The sequence below is a fragment of the Hipposideros armiger genome, unplaced genomic scaffold (assembly GCF_001890085.2).
Source record: "Hipposideros armiger isolate ML-2016 unplaced genomic scaffold, ASM189008v1 scaffold_9, whole genome shotgun sequence".
NCBI lineage: Eukaryota > Metazoa > Chordata > Mammalia > Chiroptera > Hipposideridae > Hipposideros > Hipposideros armiger.
Window position 1 is genome coordinate 1,443,273 of NW_017731359.1, and position 26,099 is coordinate 1,469,371.

The 26,099-nt window shown below is 41.4% G+C and overlaps 1 protein-coding gene across 2 annotated transcripts in view; it reads right to left on the minus strand.

Annotated features, from left to right (window-relative positions):
* PMFBP1 (polyamine modulated factor 1 binding protein 1) overlaps positions 1-26,099 on the minus strand; it is a 45,247-nt gene that overhangs the window by 7,779 nt on the left and 11,369 nt on the right. For both annotated transcript variants that reach the window (XM_019654417.1, XM_019654424.1), the window contains exons 4-16: positions 19,581-19,823; positions 17,549-17,770; positions 12,251-12,421; positions 10,697-10,807; positions 8,108-8,234; positions 7,838-7,995; positions 6,158-6,398; positions 4,329-4,518; positions 4,009-4,162; positions 2,895-3,062; positions 2,490-2,627; positions 730-894; positions 31-198 (exon numbers count right to left, since the gene is read on the minus strand). In XM_019654417.1, coding sequence (XP_019509962.1) covers positions 31-198; positions 730-894; positions 2,490-2,627; positions 2,895-3,062; positions 4,009-4,162; positions 4,329-4,518; positions 6,158-6,398; positions 7,838-7,995; positions 8,108-8,234; positions 10,697-10,807; positions 12,251-12,421; positions 17,549-17,770; positions 19,581-19,823 — 2,256 coding nt within the window. The remainder of the gene's footprint in view (positions 1-30; positions 199-729; positions 895-2,489; positions 2,628-2,894; positions 3,063-4,008; positions 4,163-4,328; positions 4,519-6,157; positions 6,399-7,837; positions 7,996-8,107; positions 8,235-10,696; positions 10,808-12,250; positions 12,422-17,548; positions 17,771-19,580; positions 19,824-26,099) is intronic.

A 26,099-nucleotide genomic window follows, 5' to 3' on the forward strand; every position in this document is an offset into this window, starting at 1 on the left:
AGGCAGCTTGAGCCCCAAGCTCCTCTTCACCTCCAGCTCACTCTGCTCGTGGAAGCCCTGAAGTTTTTTTAATTCCATGTTGAGCTTTTTCATCCTCTCCTCGTAAGCCGTGATTTCATCTTCCAGATGAGCTTTCCTGTCTTGGGCCTGTGTCAAGCTTCGGTGCAGGCTCTTGGTCTCTGCGGTTGTGTGGTTGAGCTTCCGGTAAAGACAAGATGAGAATGGCTGTCAGAGCCCTTTGGCCCTCTCTGCTGATCCCTGAATGGAGAAGGGTTCCAGTCCCTCCCTGTCCTCTGCCCACGGTGGCACAGACACCGCCACCTTCCTAGTGTCCCTGAGGGGAGGGGGCCACGACAGTGGTTGGTGTTCTGCGTCCCTGCATTCCCTCCCCTGTTGCCTCTCTTTCCGGTACTATGAACAGATCAGCCAGGCACGATCAGCATAGGGATGAGGTAGGAATTTCCCTGCTAATCCAGGTTTTGGGAAAACTTTGTCCTGGACCATCCACGGGCAGAAAGGCTTAGATTTGGCCTCCATCCTTGGCCCCCTCCCTCCAAGCCCTCACGAAGAGGAAGGGGGCCTTCTCTGGACAGACATCCCAGCCCATGCGAGGGTTTGCAGACAGTCTTGGTGACAGCCAGTAGTGCAGGAAGTCGACTCCTATTCCTCTCCCACTGCCAGGACATTTCTTTACCCCAAACAGCCCTGGAGAAAGAGAGTGTGGCCCACCTTCTCAAGGGCTTGTGTCAGGTCGTCTTGGCAGGCGATGGACTTCCGGGATAATTCCTCATAGGATTCTTTAGTGACCATGGTCTGGAGACATCGCTTCTCTTTCTGCAAAGCTGTGTCTAGCTGGGCCTGCAGACATGCTAAGGCCTCCTTCTGAAGGGCTATCTTTAGGGAGGGGAAGATCACTGTTAAGGTTCATGGCTGCAGAGGTGCGCTTGGTGCCCACAGGAAATGGACAAGCCCTGGGCTCTCTTCTCTGCACTAACCTGCAGAGCAGCATGTGATACCGCCCTATTTCACCTCATTGTTATAAAAGGAAGAGCTGCCTTTCCAGGCTGTTCTGCACCCCTCTCCCCACAGTTCCCCTTCTAGTTAGCATGACACCCAAATTCAAGGAGCTCTGGAGGTACTGGGCCATGATGTGACAAGTACATGAACAGTCCCTTTCATAGACTCTGCAGCCTTTGATAAAGATCTGGAATCCAATTCTAGGATGGGAGATGTGATAAAACATTTCAATTGCATGTATTGTGCCTCACGTGGTTCCTGACATAATTCACTAGGTTTGATGCACTGTGAAAGTAGGGCCATGCATGCTATTTTTATCACTGCATCCCACCACCTGTAGTGCAGGGCATGGCACATAATAGGGGCTCAGTAAATACTAAATGCTTATTTTTTTTTCTTTCTTTTGGACTGAGTGAAATATTGCATTGGGCAATGTTTGGAATTAGGGGTGCACTGAATACATAGAAGTGTGTTTAAAAACTGAAGTCTGTCTTAAACTTGGTAACGAGTATTCATGGTGGTTAAAAGGAATTGAGATCTGGAGTTATAGGATCTGTGTTGAGGCCCTTAATCTCTCATTTGTCATTTCCTTAATCTCTCCGAGTCTCAGTTTCCTCTTCTGCAAACTGGGATAATTTCAACTATTTCATAGAGTTTTTGTGATGATCAAATGAGATTACATATGTAAAAAGGGCTTTGTAAAGTATAAATCACTGTGTATCCATGAGTTATGATCATGCATATGCTAAGTAATTAGCCATCTTACTATATACTTTAAGAGCAGGACAGAGATCTACTTCTAAGTCTGGAAGCAGGAGGGAGACCTTAGAGATTCATATGCCTGACTTCTTTTTTTTGTTAGTTTCAGGTGTACAAAGCAACATAATATTTAGACATTTAAACCCCTCCTAAAGTGATAACCCACCCCCCAAGCTCTGACTTCTATTCTTTGGTATTCTAGCCCACTGTATTCTCCTGTGGCTATACACACAGAAACATAATCTTTTGGGCTTTCTTCAGTAACTGCTCAGTGCTTGAAGTTTATTATTTTTCCAGATGGAATTTTGAGTATCTTTGACCCTAGGAATTAGTGAAGTATTTACATGTCTCAGGTGTGAAACTAATCCTCAAGATAGAATAATTTGGTCTTCTGGAAATAAAAGTGCGTAGTTTCTGGAGACTTCTGAAAAACATGGAGTCAACTGGGTCTGCCCAGGAAACCAGGGGAGTCACTGGAGAAACTACAATTTACCGGAAGCTCTTGATAATTGGTGGTCTGATCGAGGAATGTCACCACAGAGGTGAGATATGAAAATAAGGGGGGTGTGTGAAAAAAATCACAGTGATGCTAGAAGTTAAAATGGAAGCTTTAGCTTAAATTTCTCTAACATGAGTGGTTTATCTTAGAGAAAGACACCAAAAAAACTATATACACACATATGTATATTACAGAACGAAGGGGCTTCACTCACCTTGTTATTCAGCTCTTGGATGACTTTCTGGGAGGCGTTGTGTTTGCTGAGAGAGGAATCCAGTTGTGTAGAACATTGCTTTAACTGTGCTTTGAGAGTCTCGTTTTCCTCCTCCAACTTTTGCAAATTCTCTTTTGACTGCTCCCCATTAAAGAACAAAGCCCAGAAAAGAGGTGTTACCCTTAGACCCTGGTAGAAGCCCACTTCTCCTTCCCTCGCTCAACTCCATTCTGCGCCCTGCAGCAGCTCCGGCCATCTCTCTCCTCCCCACTTGCCTTTCTCACCCTTTCTCCCTCCTCTCCTGTGTTCTGAGTGCCCACAGCTTCTGTATCCTGCAAGGCCTGGCTGGAATCCTGTCTGGCCCTGTATTCATGACCCTGACTCGTCCCAGATTCTCCTTCTCACCATCTTTTCTTTCCTTTTTTCTTCCTGTCGGAGTGACTCAATCTCTTGCTCCAGCACCTTCTCCTGTTCTTTGCTCTTTTTCAACTGCTCCCGCTTCTCCTCCAGTAACCTTGTTGCCTCCTTAAGCTCCTCTTCCAGAGTGGTTTTGGTGCAGCCTTGCTCCCTGTGCTGAGAAAATAAAGATGGCTGGAAGACAGTCTTAGACTGTGTTTTTTATTTTTTTTTTGTAAAACAAACAAACTCAGAGAACTGTACCTAGAGAATGGCTGAAATAAATACGAGGACAACTCCTTAGTTTTTTACCATGTATGATAAATAAGTTTCCTCTGATGTTCAGCAACATTTTAAATTTGTTCAATTAGATACACCAACTTATTTTATTTACAGATCTAGTGCCCACAGCATCAACCTTCTCTCCCACGTACCACATCTTTTCACATAAAAACCTCTTTGAATAAAGTTAAAAACTATGTTAGAAAAGCACAAAAAAAATAATTCAGAGATCAAAGACTTGAAATTAACTGACAAGGATCACTTTTGAATCCCAAAAAAACAACAACAATGTCCTTTGACTATTTTTAAGCTTAGCCCTTGAAAATGCTTATTATTGGTGGTGGGAATGTTAGCGAGGAGGAGGTCTGGGCATCTCTTACTAAATGCTACTCTTGCTAACTGTTAAAACGTAGCACAATATTTTGCAGGTGTAGCTATACCCAAAATGAACTTGACAGAACTGAACCAGATAAGTGTAGCCGATTGCAAAGAAGAAATCAAGGTGTAATTAAACAAATAGTATATATAAGTAAGCAATGGCTAAGTCTCCCCTCGGGGACAGAGCTGTAGATCTGACTCCCCTGTCTCCTTTACTTGCTGCCAGTGAATAAAACTAGCTAACGACAACCATGGCTTGTTCCTGACTAGAACACCTCAAGCAGCGAGCCCTTTGCATACAGGAACAGACGCCGGAGCTGACTGGCTGGCTTAGCACTCTAACACAAATTCTGGACAATCAGTCTGCAATGGATTGGTGGTGGCATTGTCCCGAATAAAAACTGATATATTTAATGTCAAGCAGAGCAAATGTTTGAGCTGCCTGCCTGCTGGCCCTTCATACCTGGTGTTGAACGAGTTTTATGCGATCTAGCAGGTCGTTCAGTTTCATATCCTGCTCAGCCACTGTCTTCTGAAGTTGCCTCTTTTCCTTGTCTGCATTTTCAAGCTTCCTCAGGGCTTCCGAGAGTTCTGATGTCAGCTCCTCTATCCGTTTCCTAAAGTGAAATGGCAACAACAGGAGGCAATGACAACTTGGGTATCTGTGCTGGTGGACCGTGAGCTGGCCGCACGGGGTTTGCTATCCCACCTCTGGGCAGCCGCTCACAGCATCCTGACGGGCTCACCTGGGACAGAGCGTCTCTGGAGGTGAACCTGGGGTACCTGTTGGGTGTGAGCTCCTCCTCGGCCATCAGGGAATCCTTCTGTAGCTTCTGAAGCTCTCGCTGCAGCTCCTGGATGGTGTCTGTCTTCTGCTTCTCCAGGAAAATGCAGTTTTGCAGTTTCCTCTGGGAGTCCTCCAGGCTATCTTTTGCCAGAATGGCCTCTTCTTTATATTGGGCAGCTTGCTGAGCTGCAGAAGATGGGAGACAAGCCGGGCATGTTCGTGTGAGAAGATCAGACTCTCACAACAGACCAGTTAAAAAGTCTGTTAAAAGGAGTTAAGGAATTCCAGGTAGGGGGGTTGTTAGAGTAAACACTCGGTGAAGGGAATGGGGAAGGCATAGGGGAAAAGGGTGGCGAGAGGCCGGTTTAATTGGAAAGGAAACTGGGTAAGAGTTCTGGGAGACAGAGTTGAGTAAGTGCGGGGACTAAAGGCGGCTTTGAAGGACTCTGAAAGCCTGACAGGAATGTTTAGACTTAATGTGGGTTCTTGAGTGGAGACCTGACATAAAGGAAAGAGTGCTTTAGGAAAATGGGAACAGGTTAGAGTGGAGAAAGACTTCCTACAACATCCTGTTAGCCCATGTCCTTGCCTTCCCTGGGTATGAAGAGAAAAACATCCAAATACGTTGCTTCCTGGATTTTCTCTACGGCAAATATATCCCCACATCCTATAGTTTCTACTTTAAACGTCACTCTCCTCTCCATTCTTTCAGCCTGGGATACTTGAAGAAAGATGGTGTCATTACAGAAATAATTATGCGCCTTTGAAGAAAGGAGGATTTTTTTTTTTTTAAAGCAGGGAAGAGAACAGGTTCCATTTTGGGAATGTTGAGTTAGAAGGGATGGTAGTTGCCCAAGTGGAGCTAGTCTCTTAAGACAAGACTGGCCACAGGTGTGGAGTCAGGGCTGGGGCCCTAGGTTTTGGAGTCATCTGTATGGAAATGCAGCTACAGGGGGAGGCACTCACCAAGGAATGAGTGTAGAGGGAGAGGCGAAAAGGAGGAGGGCAGTCTTACGGGTGAATGACTACTGTTGGCACAGGAGGGAAAAGAGGAAACAACGGTGAGTTTGTGGAAGAACAAGGGACCTGTTATGTCTCCAAAGCTAAGAAACACTTGTTGAGTACGGGGGCCAACAGCATAGACACATACAGAGTTAAAGGAGGGTGAGGAAGGAAGCCAGGGTTTGTGACTCACATCACATAAAATTTACCCTTTAAAGTGTACAGTTCGGTGGGTTTTGGCATATTCATAAAGGTGTACAGCTATCACCAATATCTAATTCCAGGACATTTTCATGTCCAAGGCAAGAAGTTACTGGTGACCTCTGAGAAAGCGGTTTTAGCAGAGGGACAAGGACACAATCCACAGTGCAAGCTGTGAAGAAGAGAAAGTTTGAGGCAAAAACAAAACAAAAAAACAGGAGAGAGAGTGTTTGTTAAAAACCAGGGAAGGAAGAGGTAACTTGGGTGATGAAGGTCCTGGAGAAGATGGGAGAGGTGTCTGGTGCAAAGAAGCACAGGACAGAGCCCTGTCCTCCCCGAGGCAAGAAAAGGAGAGGATCTTCATCTGAGCTGCTGAGAAAACAGTGGGCAGTTCACTGTCCCCAGCCGAGCACCTGCTCTGTGGAGAAGGTTCCAGAGAGAAGGTGAGGGTGGGTGTGAGTGAAGGAGTTCAAGCGGGCGGTCGTAACTGCTGAGATGAGAGATGAGATCACGGGAAGGTTTGGAGTGAGACAGTGGAGGGAAGTGGCTTTAGAGAGAGAAGGGGCTGCTCTCGCCCCACGTGCTGGCAGTGTGGTGGGGTTGGTGCTTGCTGGGGCCTCACCGGCCAGCCTCTGCTGCTGTTGGGCATCTTCGAGACAGTCCTTTAGCTTCTGGATCTCAGCTCGCAGGGCCCCACACTCCACCTTGCACTTATTCTGCTTCGCCTCCTGGATGGCCATTTCGAGTTCTGTTGCCATTAGTTGCTGCTTCTCCAACTCCACCTCCTTCTTCATGAGCATGGTCTGAGCCTGTGCCAGTTCCTTCTCTAGCTCGTGCAGCATTTCATCTTTCTCTTGGAGGAGCTGAGGAAAGCAAAGTGTTCATGCTAAGAAAGGTCTGAAGAGAGGCAGGGTGGAGTCAGTCAGAGGTTGTCCTGAGCCCTCTTCCAGCCACCGTCTTCTCTTGCCTGGATACTGCAATGGCCTCCTACCTTGGTTCCCTGGCTCCCCTCATGCTGTTCTCACTCCAGCAGCCAGAGAGGGGGCCTCTAAAAATACGAGTCAGACGCCCCTGCTCAAAACTGTCCACTCCACCTCACTTACAAAAAGGGCCTCCCAAGGATGCTCATGATCTGGTCATTAGCTACCAGGCTGACCTCACCTCTTGCCACCCCCACCCCTCTCTGCTTTAGCTGGTCTCCAGGAACACTCCAAGCAGACTCCCACTTGAGGGATTTTGCACTTGCTGTTCCCTCTCACTGGAATATTCTTCCTCAAGACCTTTGCCTGGGTGGCTCCCTCACTGCATTCCAATCTCTTCCCTATGTCACTTTGTCAAAGGCCTTCCCTGACCACCCTGTGTAAAACAGCCGCCAAGCTGTTTTAGGAATTTATCAGTATCTGACATTATATTACATATTAATTTTGTTATCTGTTTATTGAGTCTCTCCACACTGGAATGTAAGCTCCATGAGAGTAGGGATGCTTCATGTTTTATTATATTCCTAGTGCCTAGAACAGTGTTTGGCATATCATAAGGGCTCAAAGATAGTTGTTGGATGAATATATGAATGACTCAAAGCTGATCATCCAGACACCTTGCTTCTTCTTCTTGTCATCTCTCCAAACACCTCCATTTTGACTGGTGGGTCACCTCTGTACCTTGCAATAGGAGGTGTGAATGACCAGTCATTTGGATTATTCCTACTCTGATAAAAGTAAGAGCTGGATAGTACTGAATACAAAAGCTTGCATTGCTTTCACAACCTTTCTGTCCTTGGTTTCATTTCCAGACTTCCAGGACCTTGATTTATGTTGGCAACTACAGATCTAGGGCATAGCTCCATTAAGAGTTCCAAAATGACTGATTTGCATATTCTAAGATATCTGTAATTTTTAAAATTGAAATTCACTTCATATTCTTAATAAGGCAACATATTATTTTATAATATTTCTTTCCACTATCAAGCATCAACAAAAGCAAGGGAACAACGCAGGTGTGTTCCAGACTCTCTACCTTGCAAGGCTGAGGAAGGACCTCTTTCTTATAGAGTCAACACCTCTATCAAGCTCCCTGGATAAGCCATTCATTCATTCACTTTCATTCATTCATTTAGAGAAATACCAAAGATGTGCTCAGGCTCGTCTCTGGGCCTCAGGAGCCCACAGCCCCACAGCACAGGTGTTGATGCTCCCCAGGCAATCCCAGTGGGTGCAGAACTGCCGAACCCACCCCACCTGGCCAAGGCCTGGCCTCACGCCAGCCCTGTTGGTGGTTCTGCTGAGGTAGCTCCTGGTCTTACCGTGTCTTTCTTCAAACCGAGCTTCTGGGTCTCAGTGAACTGCATCTGCAGCTCCTGCAGCCGCCGTTGCAGGATGACCACCTCCTTATCCTTCCTGTCCACATGGGCGGAAGTCTCCTCCCGCAGCCCGTGCAGGTCCAGCTCCAGCTTCATCATGTCTACCGTGGGAGGAGACACAGCGCTTCTTCCTCAGAGGTGGGTTCTGGCTTCCTCTGGCTCCGTCCCCCGCAGCCCCCCAGTCTCCCACCCCCCACCCCCCACCACGTTTACCCTTCATGATGTTTTTCTTTTGTTCCGACACGGCTTCCAGCTCCATGCGCAAGTCCTTCACGAGGTTCTGGTACTCCTCCACATGCAGGCACTGGCTGTCTTTCTGCTCCTGCAAGTGCTTCAGTATCTGTGCGGACAGAAGAAGGGCAGGGCAGGACGAGAACACGGGGGAAAGATGCTTTATAAGATGCTGAACATCCAGAACAAGCAAACCCGTAGGGTAGAAAGCAGGGTAGTGGTTGCCAGGGGTTGGGCGAGGGAGGATGGGGAGTGATTGCTCATGGGTATGGGTTTCTTTTTGGAGTGAAGAACATGTTCCGGAACTAGTGGTGATGTTGCCCAATTCTGTGAATACACTAATAGCCACTGAGTGTACACTTTAAATGATGAATTTTATGGTCTGTCAATTATAAAAAACTTCAATTTATAAAAAACAGGAGGAGAGAATTAAAAAAAAAAAAGGATGTGGTAGACTCCTCACACTCATACGGAATGTGCACAAAAGAAGCCATTTCTTCCTTTCCCTGCAACAATCAGTGTCATTGATAGAGCACCTACTATGTGCCAGGTGTTGTCCTGGGTGCTGCAAACAACACAGGCACAAATCCTTGCTCCCATGGACCTGACCTTCTGGTGGCGTGAGACAGACAAAGAGCATAATAAGTGATGACTTACAGAAAATGTTCAAAGTTGATAAAATCTATGGAAGAAACAAGCAGAACAGCAAAAGGGGAATGGAGGTGATGGGATGTGGGGGGACGTGGGGCTGCAATATTAAATAGGATGGATTGGTTGGCCTCACTGAGAAGGTGGCCTTCTCAGTGATGTGCTGGAGGTGAGGGCGTGAGCCATGTTGCAGGTGTCTGAGGGAAGAGCTTTGCAGACAAAGGGACTAGCTAGTGACAAGGCCTCAGGGAGGGAACATGGAGGAAGCCATGTCATTACAGTGGAGCAAGTGATAGGGAGAGGAGGAGGAGACGAGGTGAGGAAGCTAGGGGCCAGTCACATCACGTGGGGCTTGTATTCCCTCAGCAGGAACTTTGACTTCTACCCTGAAGGGGAAGGGTATGTGATTTCAGAGTTGACAGTGAGGGAGGGCTGCAGCAGGGAGACAGGGGATAGCTGGGGAAATACAGGGCAGCCACCACATGATCCGGAGGTAGGCACTGCAAAGACTCAAAGGCCCAGTCTATGCCAGGTCTGTGGAGCAGAGAGGACTGCAAGCATCAATTGTGATGTGAATGGTTCCATTCCTAACAGAATATCCAGGTGCCATGAAGGCGCTGGATAGGATATAGAAAATGGCGGAGGAAGGTATAATCTGTTTCTTGGTAAAGTCTGTGTCATTTAAAAAAAATGGAGTGTTAAAGAGGAATTAGTGTTTGGTGGATGTAGAGTTTTGCTTTTGCAAGATGAAAAAGTTCTAGAGATCTGTTGCACAGCAGTGTGGATGTACTTAACACTACTGAACTGGATGCTTAAAAGTGGTTACAGTGGTAAATTTAATGTCATGTTTTTTACCACTATCAAAAAATGAAAGCGTTAAGGGAGAAATAAAGACATTATTCAGACAAAAATAAAAAAGGAGGGTTATGAGATCTTGCTGTAGGTCAGGATGTGAATAACATGGAACTGACCTTTAAAATAAATATTGACAAATATTATAATAACTATGTATAGTGCCAGGTGTGTATTAGACTTATGGGGGGAATCTATTCATAAATTACATACATTTCTAATCACTATGCTGTGCACCTGAAACTAATATAAAATAATATTGAATGTGAAGTATAATTGAAAAATAAAAAAATAAAATAAATATTGACAGATATCCAAGGAGGAACCCCAAATATTGATCCCTCATTCATTCATTCAAACTTTCTGGGATCAGAAAGTCCTGGAAAGAGAAGAGTTTCTGCTCCCCTGCTAGAGGACCCTTTGGAAAGCACATATGTGTTGTCTACTCTCTCTGCCCACCCCCTCCCACCTTTGCCCCTATTTCAGCATCCGCAGGCTGCCCTCACCAGCCCACAGCATGGCCTTATGTGGCTGGCTTTGCCTTGTATGTCAAGTTCAGGCACGATTTGCTTAGGAGGGAACTTAACCTAGTATCTACTGTTGGTTGGTCAAATCTTGCTATTTGTTTACATGATTTAAATGCTTAGTCATTATTACAATCAACTCTTGAGATGGCTTGAATTTTGAAAACATCAAGTTTTCAAAAAACGGGAGTGAATGTGAATTAATAATCTTCCCTAAATTTGCTACTTTTCAACTCCAACCAGAAACTAGAAGGTTGGAATGGCCCTTCGGAATCTAGCAAGCCAACAGGGGTTGTGTTTAGGTGTACTGTTGGAAGTGCATTAAAAAGAAGGTGGAATTCCTCAATTCAATTCCAAAATTCCAATCTAATGCTGCCAGACACACTTGGGGCTTGGCATATATTATATACGGTATCCTTGTTTCAGGGCCAACCAAAGTCACACAAATTTAAAATAAAATATAAAATTTAAAAATAAGCAGGAAAACCCAGAAGCAAACCCAAATTGGCCTGACTCACCAGGCACAAACAAGCAAAAGTTCTCCCACCTTTTTTATGTCTTCACAATCTTCTGAGGAGCTAGGAGGATGTCGGTGAGTGGCTGTATACGAAGCAAAGTCTGCTTGTAATTTTATCAAAGCCTCTTCACGCTCCAGCACCTGCAAATGGGCACAGGTCAGTTATGCTGCATGATCAATGTATTGCGTTTATTACTGAGTGCTGTTTTAGCAGGCTGTTCCTTGTATCAGCCTAAGATTGTTGGAGCATTATATAATTCATCATGCACTTCCTGTGGGATTGGTATGGGCAGGGAGTTATATTCTCAGTCTTACATTGAAGTTCGCTACCGCATAGACAATGATTTGTCTTGAGTCTGTCAGTGGCCACATTTTGGACTCCCTCCTGATCCTCTGTGTGGTCCAATGTATTAGGCAGAAGAAGGTTCTTTAGGGGCTGTGATGGAAAGATGCAACTAATCTAGCAGAAGATGGGGTTCAAAGTTCAAGGATTAAAGAAGGAAGTTTTTTATGGAATGGGTGAATGTGTACATAGTTTTAAAAATTTTTTATTGGGGAATTGGGGGGAGGGAATAGCATTGGGGAATCGGAGAAGGGGAACAGATAAGTTGCTGTCCTTTTGTTTTTTAGTCTAATTTTGGAGGACGTTGCTTCACTGGCCCATGTTGGTATTGTGACCATTGCACTCTTTCCGGCTGAGGCAGATCACTTGCTGGCCATTGGACGGCTGCTCACGGCAGCTCACACCGGCTGCCAGCCACTTACGGCAGCTTATGGCAGCCCACTGCAGACCCACTGCAGCCTACGCCATCGCTGGTGACTCACGGCAGCCCAGCTCCAGGTAGAACTGTTGTTCACCATCTTAGCTGTAGAGGGCACAGCATCACTGGCCCATGTGGAGTCTGAACTGACGGCCCTGCTGCTCAGAGCTGGTGCTCCCAAGCCAACTCTTAACCAACAAGCCACTTGGCTGGCCCTACATACTTTTTTTAAAATTTAAAAAAACCATGACATTTTTGTTCTTGCTTATTGAGAATAATTCAAATAAAACCTAAGCATCAAAAATAAGAAGTAAAAATTTCCTCTCCACTTATTTTCCCCTCTCTCACTTCCACTAAGTGGGAGGGACATACTGGCAATTTCCAGTATATACTTCTATATCATGATTGAAGATGTTAAAAAACAAAAGTGGAATTGAACTATATCTAAGATTCTGCACCTTACTCTCAACAATATGTCCCAAGCATCTGTCCAGGTAGCCCTTACAGATCTGCTTAATCCATTCTCTTGGCTTCATGTTATTCCATAATATGGATCTTTCTAACCATTTCCCAATCACTTTAACCATTACCCTACTGATGGGCATGCAGGTGGTTGTGTGAAAGATTTTAAGTCTCTTTACACATCTTGAACTTAATGTGTGTTGACGGGATGTATACCATGGAGAATATGAACAAAAGGCAGGAGCAAGTATATCAAAGACATTTGAAGAGTCTTGGTGGAAGATATTACTTGAGGCGACTCTTTTGCCTCCTGGCTTTATTTTGGGTGTCTCAGAAAGATGTTCTAGAAGAAGGCACTTACCAAAGCGTTACTGCAGGCTAGCTTATTTCGAAGTTCCTGGATTAGATCATCCTGTTCAGAGACCTTTTGCCAGACTTCAGACAGCCGTTTCAGGGTCTCCTGATGCTCTTGAATCATGCAGGGAGAAGTGTATATACGCACCTTTGAATGATCACCCTTGTTCTCAGGTTCCTGGCACATTTAAAAATAATGGGTGGCTTTGTTCATAGTTTTTGAGTTAACTTCAGAATGTTATGAGCGTGAAAAATATCTAGACCTATATTCTAAAAGTTTATGTTCATATATGTGAATCATAACTTTCTTAACAACAGCAGCAAAAAATTAACAAGTCTATACACATGGTACAAAGTTCAAACAGTTCATGAGAGAATGCACTGAAAAGTCAGTCTTCCTCCCGCTGGGCCCTCTATGACTCAGGGCCCCTCCTCTATCACAGTCCTTATTACCAGGGTTTTGGGTGATCTTTCCAGAAATATTTTATGCATACATGTATATATATAACCCCCTAATTTTTTCCTACACAAATGAAAGTCTTCTATACACTCTTCTAACCATTATGTTTTCACTTGACAACATTGTTACTTGTAGATCTGTCTTACTAAAAATTAATTTCAAATTGCACGGTAATATGCGTATATATTATCTTTCTAAAACGTTGCAACATTACAGGAAAGTCTAAATTTCTCTTTGCCCATCACCTCTAATCCCATCCTCACTACATTCTCCAGGGATGACAATTTGTGCATAGCCTTCTAGAACTTTATCTATACATTTACATACATATAAATGAAACTGTATATGGCAGATAATATTATGTTGTCTTTTTAAAACTTGAAACTATATTTTTTCACTTAACAATTAGAATTTGTTCATGTTAGTACATGTGCTTCTATCTTGTTCTTTTAAATTGCTTTTAAATGTGTTTATACAGTCTCCTACTGATGGGAATAAAGGTTGCTTTCAAGTTTTTTCCCCCCCTAAAACTAAGGTGAAATGAATATTTTTGCACATGAATATTTGAGTGTCTTTTCTGGTATATGTGTAGATTAAATTCATAGGACTGCTAAGAAGTATTTAAAACTGTGATAGATACTACATAATTGTCCCTCAAAGAAATTGTACCAGTTGACACTCAGCATGAGGGTGCCTGTTTTCCTAGAACAATTTTTAAAATGTCTTTTCCTAGATCATCTGAAATCAAACACAGAGGTTATGGCCTGCTTGTTGGTCTGCACTAATAATGGGGTGAACTGATGCAGATAATTAAAAAAAAGAGCAAAAAGTTCTAGTTTTGATGGTAGGTCCTTTGTCTATGAACTGGGCTTTTTCAGGCAAAGTGAGATATACTTCACGCTCACCGAGCATGAAGGCTGCCCATGAGCAAGCTGTAGGAGGGTTAGTCAGAAGTCTAAAATTGACCATAAACAATGTTCTTACAAATAATTGAGTGCATAAGTAGGCGAAGGAATGGAAAACAATAGGAAAGTTAAGAAACAGGAAGAAGCTATCTACAAGTTTCAATATTTTTTTAATGCTATAAGATGACAAATAGAAATTAATTTAAAGTAACAGAAAAAAAATTTCCTAAATTGTAGAAAAATGTAGATCTTCAAAGGGTCAGTTAAGTGTTGAGAGGTTTAATGAAAAATAAATTAAAAATCCCCTGAGCCTAAAAAGCCTCCAGAGTTCAAAGATAAAACAGGGAACTTATAAAAAATGAGAAACTGATCGGGATCTAACAATTTCTTTTTAACACCGCATGGTATAAGACAATGCAGTAATACCTTTAAAGATTTAAAGGAAGGTGCTTTTGAAAGTTTGTATACTGAGCCAAACTAGCATTCAAGAATGGTAGCAAAATAAATCTTGTTCAGACATGGAAATACTGAGTAATTTTACCACCTACAATGGTTTGTAGAAGAATTAACAGGGAATTATTACAGCAAAAGGACAAGTACAAGAGGCGGGGTATACTGCTGAGTAATGAGTAGAAGTCGATTGTAGTAGTAATCTGGAAGCAATACACATTTTATATGTTATATAACAGATCCAGAGATTAAAAAAGAAAAGAAAAGCTTTCCAACTCATTTATATTAGGGAAGCATAATCCAGGCGCCAATATGAGTTGACAGCACAAAAATTGAATCCACCAAACTAATCTTATTTCTGAAAACAGATGCAAACAAAAAATTTAACAAATTTAATATAGCAGTTCATTACTACATACTGGTATATTATATTATTATTAAAATAATAATATATCATGATCAAGTAGGGTTTATTCTAGGAATATAGGGATTGTTCTACAAATGAAAATCTAGTTTAACCCACTTCATTAAAGGAAAAAACTCTATGATTACCTTGATAGATGCTAACAAAATCTTCTGATTAAATTCAACATTCATTCCTGATAAAAATTCTTGTATAGATAGTCACACCTTCAACTTGAAAAAGGGCTATTAACAAGCAGCCATGAACAGGTGTTATATTTAATGGTGAAACACTAGAAACATTTCATTTAAAGTAAGGAGCAAGGCAAAAACGCTATAATTCTACACTCTTCTGGGGGTTCTGGTCAGTGTGGTAAAATGGAAAATAAGTTATACAAATGTTGAAAAGGAACTCAATTTAGAAAAATAAATGACAGTCATCTTAAAAAATCAGGTAAGAGAGTTCAATAAGGTGGCCAGGATAAGAGTTTCCCTTTACATCAGTAATAATTAATAAAATTAAGTGAGGACCTTATTTGTAAAACTAATAAAACTTTAATATATCTAGAAATAAACTTAGCAAGAAATATTTGAGACATACAAAGTGTAAAATGTTCCTGAAGGACATACAAAAAAAACTTGAAAAAAAGCAGAAGCATGTCATGTTCCATAGGGTATGCTGATTTCCCCAAAATATATAATATGAAAGTAAGCCTTCATAAATCTAAATTTTACTGAGAAAAGATATACAGAAATAGCCAAGAAATATCTGAAAGGAAAGAGCAGTGAAGGAGGACTTGCCCTAAAAGAAGCTATCAAAACATATCAAAACATACTATCAGGTTACATTACTAAATAACCTTGACCCTGGTTCAGGAACTGGCAAATAGATTAAAAAACAACAACAACAAACATTATATATATATATATATATATATATATATATATATATATATATATATATATATATATATATTTCAGAAAGGGCCACATGGGTACAGAAGAATTGGTATATTTACTCTTCTGGCATTTCAAATCAGTAGTCAAAGGGATGTTCAGTAAATAGAGTTGGGACAACTGGAGAATCATTTTGATAAATATGAAGTTGTAGCCTTATCTCCTTATGTATACACGAAATATAGACAAGTCAATAAATAAAATTTCTAGATAGACTGACAATAAAACTAAAGAAACAAAATTAGAAAAGTGTTAAAAAAAGTTACAAATTTTTATAATCTTGGAGATAGAGAAGGCCTCCCTAAAGGGAGACATAAAAACCTAGAACTTACAAAGAAGGATGGAGCGATTCAACTCCATAAAAATTAAGGAAGTCTGTATGGTGAAAAATACCATTCATAAACTAAAAAGCTACAAACTGGGGGAAAATATTTATACCATATGCAATGAAGCATTATTACCTGTAATATACAGAGGGTGCCAAAAAATGTATACACATTTTAAGAAAGGAAAAAACTGTATTAAAATTGTAATAATATATACTGGTAACAAAAGATGAACACAAGTCATGTGTATACATTTTTTGACACCCCCAGTATTAAGACGCTCCTATCAATCAATACAAAAGAGACTAACAACCTAATAGGTTAAGGATTTAAACATGTAATGCATAAAGCAGACATTCACATGATATGCTTACAAACAGTGCTCAATACTTTATTAGTGTGGTGGGCACAGTGATGAGTCTCCCAAATCCCTCAGCAATAAAGGAGTCACCCTTCAGCTCCTAGAGTGCTGCCCTAAGACAGCCCCTCGGATGTCAGATCTTTTTGGGGATTGCCTGGACAGCAGAAAACTTTTGCTCAAGGTCATATAACTCACAGCCATAACTGATCAAAATGGAAGTATAAAGGCCTGCTCCCTTCTCCCCAGCTTAGGAACACTGCGAAGGGCCCTCCGGCCCCGGAGCTTCCCATGGAGTTGGCCGAGGCCTTTGTGGGGACTGCATCACAGCTCAGCTTTTGCCTCTGGCCAACGCTGCTTCCATCCCCTTCCTTTCACAGGTGTCAGTCCCAAGAGCTCTCTCTAAAAACGTCCTGCATGCTAATCTGTCTCAAAGCCTCCTTACTGGAGAAGCCAATCCACAACTATTAGAATTCAAGGAAACAAAAATTGTAATGAGAAAACCTGTTTTGTCTTCATCCATCAGTTTAGTATGCCTTAAAAAGATTGAAAATATATAGAGTGTGGGGAGATAAACTCGCTTGATTATTATTGATAAAAATGTAAATGGATAGAAACTTTTTTGGTATATGAAATTGAGAAGTATCTTTGAACATTCAAAATAAGCATATCCTTTGGTCTAGGAGGCCCACAGTAGGAAATTACCCCATAAAAATGAGGATGTTCCTTACAGCTTGTTTGTAATAGACAAAGGTCAGTAGATGGTGTAGTCATGCTATAGAATACATGGTAGTAACTAAAGGAAGTTAGGATACGTTTAAAAAGCAAGTTGTAGAATCACATTTATAAAATGACCCATTTATGTAAAGAGAAAATCCTAACTATGTATATATGTAACTGTGCAGAACAAGGCTGGAGAAGATTCCCAACACATTATTTGAGTGATTGCCTAGGGGGAGAGTGGAGCAGGGGAGGCTGAAGGTGGACTTTCACATTTAATCGCCATATCTAGAGAGCCTATATCGTATTACTTGTGCAATTTTAAAAAGCAATGAAAAGAAAAGAGACAATGAATTCAGGCATTTTGGCTCGTCTTTTCTCTGTTTCATGGCTTTCTCCTCCTGATCCTGAAGCCATGCTTTGCATGAGTCCTGTAAACTACAACAGTCCCTCACAAGCTCCCCATGAGAACATGGAAAATTGCAGAATTCATTTGGTAATTCACTTTTTGCCTTATGTGAAGTGGTGGCTTTCTATATTAATGAAGAGCCTCAAAATTCCTCAGGAACAATCTTAAATATGTGAAGGCTGGACATTCAAAGCTGAGGGCTACAAACTTCAGGGGATGGAACCACATCTAGTTGAAAGTCTGGGTTTCCTTCCTGTGGAGGAGGCTGGGACTGTTATATAATAGCTCCTGGGTTGAGTGGTTTAGATGAAATCTTACCTGACCAATGATCCCGCTGAGCTCCCCTTCCAACATCTTCACTTGGCACTCCAGTAACTCAATGTTGCTTAGGGAGGTCTGGTATTTATCCCTGTAGAGGTTTAAGCTCCGTTCTAGGGAAGCGATCTTGTCCCCGGCCAAGGCGAGTTGCTCCTGTGCCAAATGGAGCTTCTCCCCTGTGTTCCCATTATGATTTCCAATTTCCTCCTCATAGAGAATCACCTGTTGGTGTAGGAATGAAACCACACTGAACCCGCAGAAACCTCTAATGAGGAAAGGATATGGCCGTAAGAGCCCACGCACAGGAGTCTCATATCTTAACTCATTTCAAGGAACACAGATACACAGAACAGGCCCAGCACAGACCTAAAAGGTACAATATATACTATCAGAAAGTTAATGATTAGAAATAAAAGAGACCATCCTATTTAGATAGTAATCTTCTTAAAGGCAGGGGCCATTATCTATGTCCCATTCTGTCTGGCATGTAGTAAGAACTCAATAAAGACTTGTTAGTTGATTAATAGGAATAAATTTGTATAGCTCCATTTTTTTTTAAAGGGCTTGAAATACCAGTATTCTTCCTTTCCTAGGTAGTCCCTAGAGGTCTAATTTAGAAAGTGTGGAGCATCTGGTGCACCCAGGTTCGTGTCAGCAAAGTTCCCTAGTGAGAGTAGAGGAACATGACCCGAAGTTCCTCTGGGACTTGTACGATCCTTATTTAGATTCCTTTTCTTCCTAATCAATTAATTAGCTTGCCGTCTGACATATTTTTTGAATGCTCATGAGCAATCCTGGGTGCCGAGGTGATGTATACCTATAAGTCATTGGCTCCTCACTCAGAGTTTACAAACTGTTACAATTAGGGGGAGATATGATTTAAAAGGAGCAAACAATGGTACATAGTGGAGAGCGCTGGATTGTACAGCTTGAATTATATGTATTGAAGGAGTAAGAGCAGGGGAGATACCAAGGAAGGCTGATTTTGGTTTACACAGTTCAGCGCAGAATTTGGATAGAACATGTTCCATTGGTGTAAGCTAATTACATTTGCTGTCTGCCATTTGAGATTTTTCTTATGAAAGGAGCATCTAGTTTGGGGTGTTTATTAGGTACAGAGAAGAGGAAAGGAATGTTTTATATTCAAATGTTTATAACAGAAGCTGTCAGTGGCCTGCTTATATCCCCTTGGCACTCACCATTCTTTTCTCTGTTCCTTTCCCACTCAATTCTTTTAGCCAATACTCATTGGCTATAATACTCCCTCTTAAAAAATTCCATGTCCTTAAGCAACGGCACCATCCAAGACAGTCCTTGGAATTTTATCTTAAAAGGCAAAGGAAGCAATGCCTTCGAGGCTGCCTGTCCCATTACTTAGAACCATGGTTTTACCGCTGCTAGTGCTACCACTGCTCAAATGGTTTCACTTCTATAGCTTTAGTCTTTGGAATTTACTTGGGATTTCACAAGGATGCTGCTCTCTGGTTTAAAAAATACTACCCTGGGACATGAATAGAAATGAATGTCCACAATATTCTTAAGCTAAGTCTGAATGATCTAAAATTCCAGTCTGAAAAAAAACCAATCCGGTACTCTTAATGATTGATTCAGGCTGAATTTATATATTATCAAAACCTGGTTTTTCTGAAAATGATTCATTTAATGGACCTTATGCCTTTATAGAACCCTCAGAGACCTAAAGTCTTTTGCATTTAAATTGCAATGGTAATAGAATGGAAATGATGGACTTTCATGCACATTATACGCACACAAGTGCGTGCACGCACACACACACATGCCACATACCCCACATACATTAATACTGGAGCTCTCACCCAATTATGTCACTCTGTTTAGTTCCCTCTGCTCAGCTTCAAAAAGATCAAGAATGAAAGAGGGAAAGTTGATAAAACCTGCTCAAGATGTTGCGAAGCTCTCTTTGTAAGTCCCTTGTTTGTTTTCTAGTAGGCTTGGCCTGATTTCAGTAGGTACATGGGCATATGGGACCTTTCCATAGTAATTCTAGCTATACCTCATCCTCTTTTAGTTTGCAGTGATGGTGAAGAAGAACCAGGTCAGAAGTCTGCTTCTCTAGGACGGACTGATACTGCAGGAGGGAACAGTAGGAAGTCTGCAACTCTTCTGTGCGAAACTCCAGTTCTTGCTGAAGGGCCAGCAATTTTTTCTTGAGTTGTTGGAGTTGTCTCAGATGACACTGTTTACTGGGCTCAAACTCCATCTGTAATTCCTCGAATGCTAATGCTTGTTTCTTATTCTGCAACTGAGATCAAATACACAGAAAAGGCTTTAGATTGTCACTAAGAATGCTTTCATTCTTTGACTTTTTTCATTTGTTCAACCGTTCACATCCATCTATCCATCCTTTTATCTTTTCATCTACAGAGCACTTATTAAACATTTCACTCTATTCACAATGAAACATCACTTTGTATTTCCACTCTGTAAGAAGGATTTAAAAGAACAAAAAAACCCATAGTTCTTTCCTACTATTTAGATCTACCATTCCTCTTATTTAGGTGAGAAGTCCAAACATACACATAAAGGACCCAGAGGGTAGTATAAAGATACACATGATAATATGCTTATGTTTTGTCTTCACATATAAAGATAACACAATTGACCTGGAAGGCAATGGATTTCTGGTCACAGTTTTTGGACTAAACTTGATTATTAAAAAATGCCCATATAAAAGGGTAAACTCTTAGGGAAACAGCTTTCTGAAATGGTGGGAAATGGGCAGCTGAGATATTGTTCAGGCACATCTGGGCACTGACTTTGTCTCCTCATCCTGAAGGAAGATATGACATTGTAGATGCTGAGTGTGTGTGTGTGTGTGTGTGTGTGTGTGTGTGTGAGAGAGAGAGAGAGAGAAAATCTCTCCCTACCAATCCACAATCCATCTCAAGTGCTGCTAAAGCCATCCTACATTTTCATTAATTAATTAATTAAAAAACATATGTTAAGCACCTACTTTGTATCAAATATTCTGCTTGAAGGACACATCCCTGAGTTGTTTATCAAGTACAGCTGAGGCCTTTGCACATTTTCTTGCCCAACATCCCTGATGACATGTGAAACAGAGGTGGACGAAGAGAGAGGGCCTGTGGCTATCCCTTAAATCCCATCTCTGCTTATTATCCTCCTCTGTATTCTTTAAAACCCTGTCCAAATCCTCTTCTTCCCATTTTCCCTGCAAAGATGTCTTTGCAGCAATACAATAGACTTTATTGGTATGTCCAGTAATATGGCATTTCACATTCTGCCTTGCGTTGTAATGATCTCTATGCATTGTATCTTGTAAGTAGATTATAAACCCCTGGAGGGCAGGGGCCATGTGTGCTCCTATAGGGCCTAGATTAGAGATTCATACACAGCTAGGTATTGAAAGAGAGAAGGAAATCAAATAGAGCATAAGCAATCTCATTGGTTCCCAAGAATCTGAGCTTGTGGCCTTGGTCTCATTAACAGAGTACTTTCAGGTTTTTAAAAAATTAACTGTCTTCTTTTTTTACAGTTTATTGAGGTATACTTTATATATTATAAAATTCAACCATTGCAAGTGTACAATTTAATGATTTGTAGCAAGTGTACAGAGTTGTGTGATGATTTTCACAATCCAGTTTTAGAACATTTCAATCACCTCAAAAAATTCCCTCATGAAATCAGTATGGAGGTATCTCAAAAAACTGAAAATGGAACTACTGTATCACCCAGCAATTCCACTCTTGGGTATCTATCCAGAGAAACCCAAGATGCTAATTTGAAAAAATATATGCACCCCTATGTTTATTGCAGCGCTATTCACAATAGCCAAGACTTGGAAACAACCGAAATGCCCATCGGTAGATGACTGGATTAAGAAACTGTGGTATATTTACTCAATGGAGTATTACTCCGCTATAAAGAAGAATGAAATCGTACCATTTGCGATGATATGGATGGACCTAGAGAACATTATGTTAAGTGAAATAAGTCAGTCGGAGAAAGACAAATACCATATGATTTCACTTATATGTGGAATCTAAAAAACTGAATGAAAGAGCAAAGTAAACAGAAATGGTCTCAGAGATGTAGAGGAACAACTGATGGTTGCTAGTTGGGAAGGGGTGAGGATGAGGGAGAAGGGGAAGGGATTAGACAGCATAAATACGTAACTACAATATTGCCACAGGGACATGAAAGACAGTTCGAGGAATATAATCAATAATGTTGTAAATATTTTGTAGGGTGTCAGATGGTCACATATCTTGCTAGGGAGACCGCATCATGGATGGGGTAGAGGCTTGATCCCTGCACTGTACACCTGAAGCTGATGTTGTATAATATTGTATGTCAACTATAAGTGAATATATACATATATATTCACGGGATGTGGAGTATAGTGTGGGAGTAGAGTCACGGGAACTGTAATAGATATGTATGATATTGCGGGGGGAAGTGGGGCGGCGGATTGGGTGAGAGGGGTTGTCACTTCGAGGGGTAAAAAGTATAACTATTGCACTGTGTTGTACAGCTGAAACTAATTCTAAAAAATGTGTATTTCACAATAAAAAAATAATTAAAAAAAATTTCCCTCATGCCCATTTGTCACTTCCGTTCTCACCCCCAGCTCCAGGCAACTACTAATCTGCTTTCTGCCTCTATGGATTTGCCCTTTCCAGACACTTCATATAAATAGAATTGTATAAAATGTCATCTTTTGTGTCTAGCTTCTTTCACTCAGCATAATGTTTTTGAGGTTCATCCAGGCTCTAGCAAGAATCAGTATTCTGCTTTTTTTTGTTGCTGAATAGTATGAATATACCATATTTTGTTCATCTGTTCACCAGTTCATCTGTTGATAAATATTTGGATTGTTGTGGTTTTGGGCTATTATAAATGAAGATGCCATGAATATTAACATAGTAGCTGTTGTGTAGATATGATATTTTCATTTAATTTGTTCAGCAAATGTTATGGTACACCTACTATGTATGTATTGAGCACTGTACTAGCTAGGTAATGGGGATACAGAGGTTTATAAAACAGAATCTCTACATCCACGGAGTTTGAATCTAATGGGGGGAGTGGGGTAGAAAAGGGGGTGGCAAATTAAACAAGTAAATTATATAATGCATTAAAAGCAAATGTGCTATGGAGGGGAGTAAAGCAGGGGAGGAAGATGAGAATGCCAGGATGGAGGTAGCTGCAATTTTGAATTCAGTGTTTCCATGGAGGACCACATTGAGAAGGTGATGTTTGAGCGAGGACCTGAAGGAGGCAGGGAAGGAGCCTGGTGGGAAGCTACAGCAGGAACACTCCAGGGAGAGATAACAGCACGTGCTAAGGCCTGGAGATGGAGGATCCCGGTGGTGTTTGAGGAGCCACTTTGTTTTGGCTGGAGCAGAGAGAGAATAAGGGGGACAGTGGTACCAGGTGAGAAAGGAAAGGGAGGTGAGGTCCGTTAGGGCCATATATGCCATTCTAGAGACTGTAACGTCTCCTTTCAGGAAGATGAAAGGCCATTGGAAGGTACTGAGCAGAAGGGTGATATGATTTCCTTTAGATGTTACAAAGGACATGCTGGCTGTTCTATTGAAAATCAACTACAGGGAAGCAGACGCAGGGACACCAGTGAGGAGGCTGCTGCAAAAATGCAGGAGACAGGATGATGGCGTGGACCAAGGTGGCAGCAGCACAAGGTGGGAGAAGTGGTTTGAGTCTAGGTATGTTTTGAAAGTAGAGCCCACAGGATTTGCTGCTGTGGGATGGTGGGAGATGAAGGTCATCCAAGGTTGGATGACTCAAAGGTTTTGGTCTGAGTAACTAGAGAGATGGAGTTTTAATAAGATTAATTAAGAGCTGGGACCCAAAAGAGAGAAAATCTAAACAGTAGGTGGGGGGCAGCACAGATAAGGGAGGCTCAGTCCAGCTCAGAACCAGAAAGTCAACAGCTGATTGTGTTAGTTCAATCTGATTTACTGTTTCCGGCTCTCCAGGAAGTTCATTTCACCCTCAATGCCTCAGACTAGAGAAGACAGAGAAAATGGACCACAATGGTCACCAGGCAAAAGACATCTGAGGCAAAGAAAAGCTGAATTCTTGGCCTAAATATCCAGTGTATGTGGCTGGGGGAAAGTGATGAGATTTCTGTCGTGAGCCAAACAAAGTTGAATTTTGTATTTGCTTTGTGTAGCTATAATTTCCAGCATTTATGTGAAATGTTTTTAGTTAAGTGCTTTCATTCTTTTCAAGATAAGGATGTTGTTATTCTCACACCTTGTCCGTTAATGAGGCTCAGAAAGAAGGGACTTGGGAGTAGTGTGTGTGTGTGTGTGTGTGTGTGTGTGTGTGTGTGTGNGTGTGTGTGTGTGTGTGTGTGTGTGTGTGTGTGTGTGTTTACGCACATTTTTAGGGATAGGTTCCCAAGAGCTCAAATCCTCTATCTATACAGGTAAGCTGGAGTTGGGGAGCTACTTGGAAGAAAGACATGGTCACGAATAAGTACTTAATGTGGATAAAACGAAAGCAAAGGAGTGAACATTCTAGGGCACACTTAAGTCAGAAGGGCTTATTTTAGTGGAGCAAATGCCCAATAAAATCCTTATCAAAATTCGCCAAAATCCAGTTTCTCTTGGCTTTGTTGACGGTAACCTGATCTCTGAGGATTAGGACACTAGATTCTTGGTCCTTCTAGTGCTCGGATGTAGCCGCTGATTCGGACCTGCTTCTCCATTGCTGCATACGGATGACCAGCTGAAAACTAGCCAGTCCCCTCTGTTGTGTTCTTCCCTTGCTTGCCCTTATTCCCATGCCCCCATTTTTCTTCATTACCCAAAAGAATGAGAGAAGTGCTCTTCTTTGAAAAGAAGTCAAACTCTTTCTTTAGCGTTTCCCCTTCTCGTGCGTGGTGCATCATCTGTACTTAGGTGTGTTCATAATTGCTCTGTGGCTTTAAAACCTCCTGTGGGTAAAGAATGTTTTTTCCTGTGTGCATAAAGGTTAGCAGCCTGGCAGTGAGACTGGGTGAACTGTTAATAATTTATCTTCCCCAGAGGTCATGTTGAATCTTCTGGGTTGAATTATGGTTTGAGGTAACATGATAGACCAACCAGATGATGAGAGTTCACCCAGATCTTCCAGTACAGGGCAAACACAGCACCTGTCCTAATTTATCTGGTTATGAAGATCTAAAAATTGCTCATATATGCAGAGAAACTAGAATTTCCTTAGATGAGAATTTGCGCACTATAGATACCTATGGGTTTAGAGGAATCAAATTTCAAAGAGTTGGAGAAATGCCTAGACTTATTTGAGACCTATTAAATTTTGACTTATTTATCCTCAGGTATTCAAAAGATTATTTTTCTTAATTCTAAATGAATAGAAAATGACATGCTATGGATTAAGCCTGCATTTCACTTATATGTGCCAAAGAGCAGTATCATAAATGCATTAATGCATTTCCTATTACTTCATTGTCTTCTTTTAAAAAAAGTTTTCTTTCTAGTGAAGAAATAGATATTAGATTCTCTTTTGACCTTTAAAATGAGATCTGGAGAGAATGAGCAAGTTGGAAATAATTTTATGGAAGTAACATTAGTTCTTAGGATGATTATCCGGAGTTAGAGATGATTCTGGAGGCCATTGGTCTACCATGTTTCTCAGATTTTTAACCAGGCTTCAACTGCCTTAGAATATGGAGAGCACTGGTCATCTGTAGGAATCTTTTTCCATATTTAGTTAACCTTTTAGCCCTAATTATGGTCAAAGAGATTATAGCTATTGCTCTCTCCTTGCCTATGTGGCCACTTGATCACAGAAGGAAATTAATTGGCCTGGCATAATTTGCCTTTTGAAAAGTCACATTCATTTCCACTCAATACTTTGTGCTTTTCAAGTTGATGCTAATTGATTGATGTTAAGTTCTATATTTTCCCTGATATTGAAGTTAAACTGACAGGTCTATAATTACCAGGATTGTCCTTTTTCCCTTTTTAAAAAGATGAGCACTTCATTTACCCTTTTTCAGTCTACAGGGACTTTCTTTATCCCCTTGAGTTTTCAAAAATAATCGCTAGCAGCTATGTAATAACACCTGCCAATTCCTTAAGTACTCTTCGAAGTATGTCATCAGGCCCTGCTGATTTGCTTAAAGCTGGCTTTTCAAAATACTTTTTAACCCTTTTATTCCTCATTCTAGTTTGCACTCTCTTCTGTCTCTGGTAGGCATTGCTCGGATAACCAGATTGCTGTTGATTTTTTTATTCACTTAAGAACTGAAAGTCTCATCTTTGTCATGAACTTCTTTCTTTTTTTTTTTTTTTTTAGGTGTTGAGATATTTTTCTTGTAACTCTGGTTTGGCCTTCGATCACTAGGTAGGTTTATCTGTTACATTTTATATCTTCTACAAATTGCATTTCTTGTATTTTCTTGAATGTAGAACTCTGTGTTTAAGTGATGTGCATTTCTTTTGGGTGCATCTTTGTGGTTTAAGCCTTCTCACCAGTGATTTCCATTTACTAGAGATTGACTTTTTTAAACAAATGA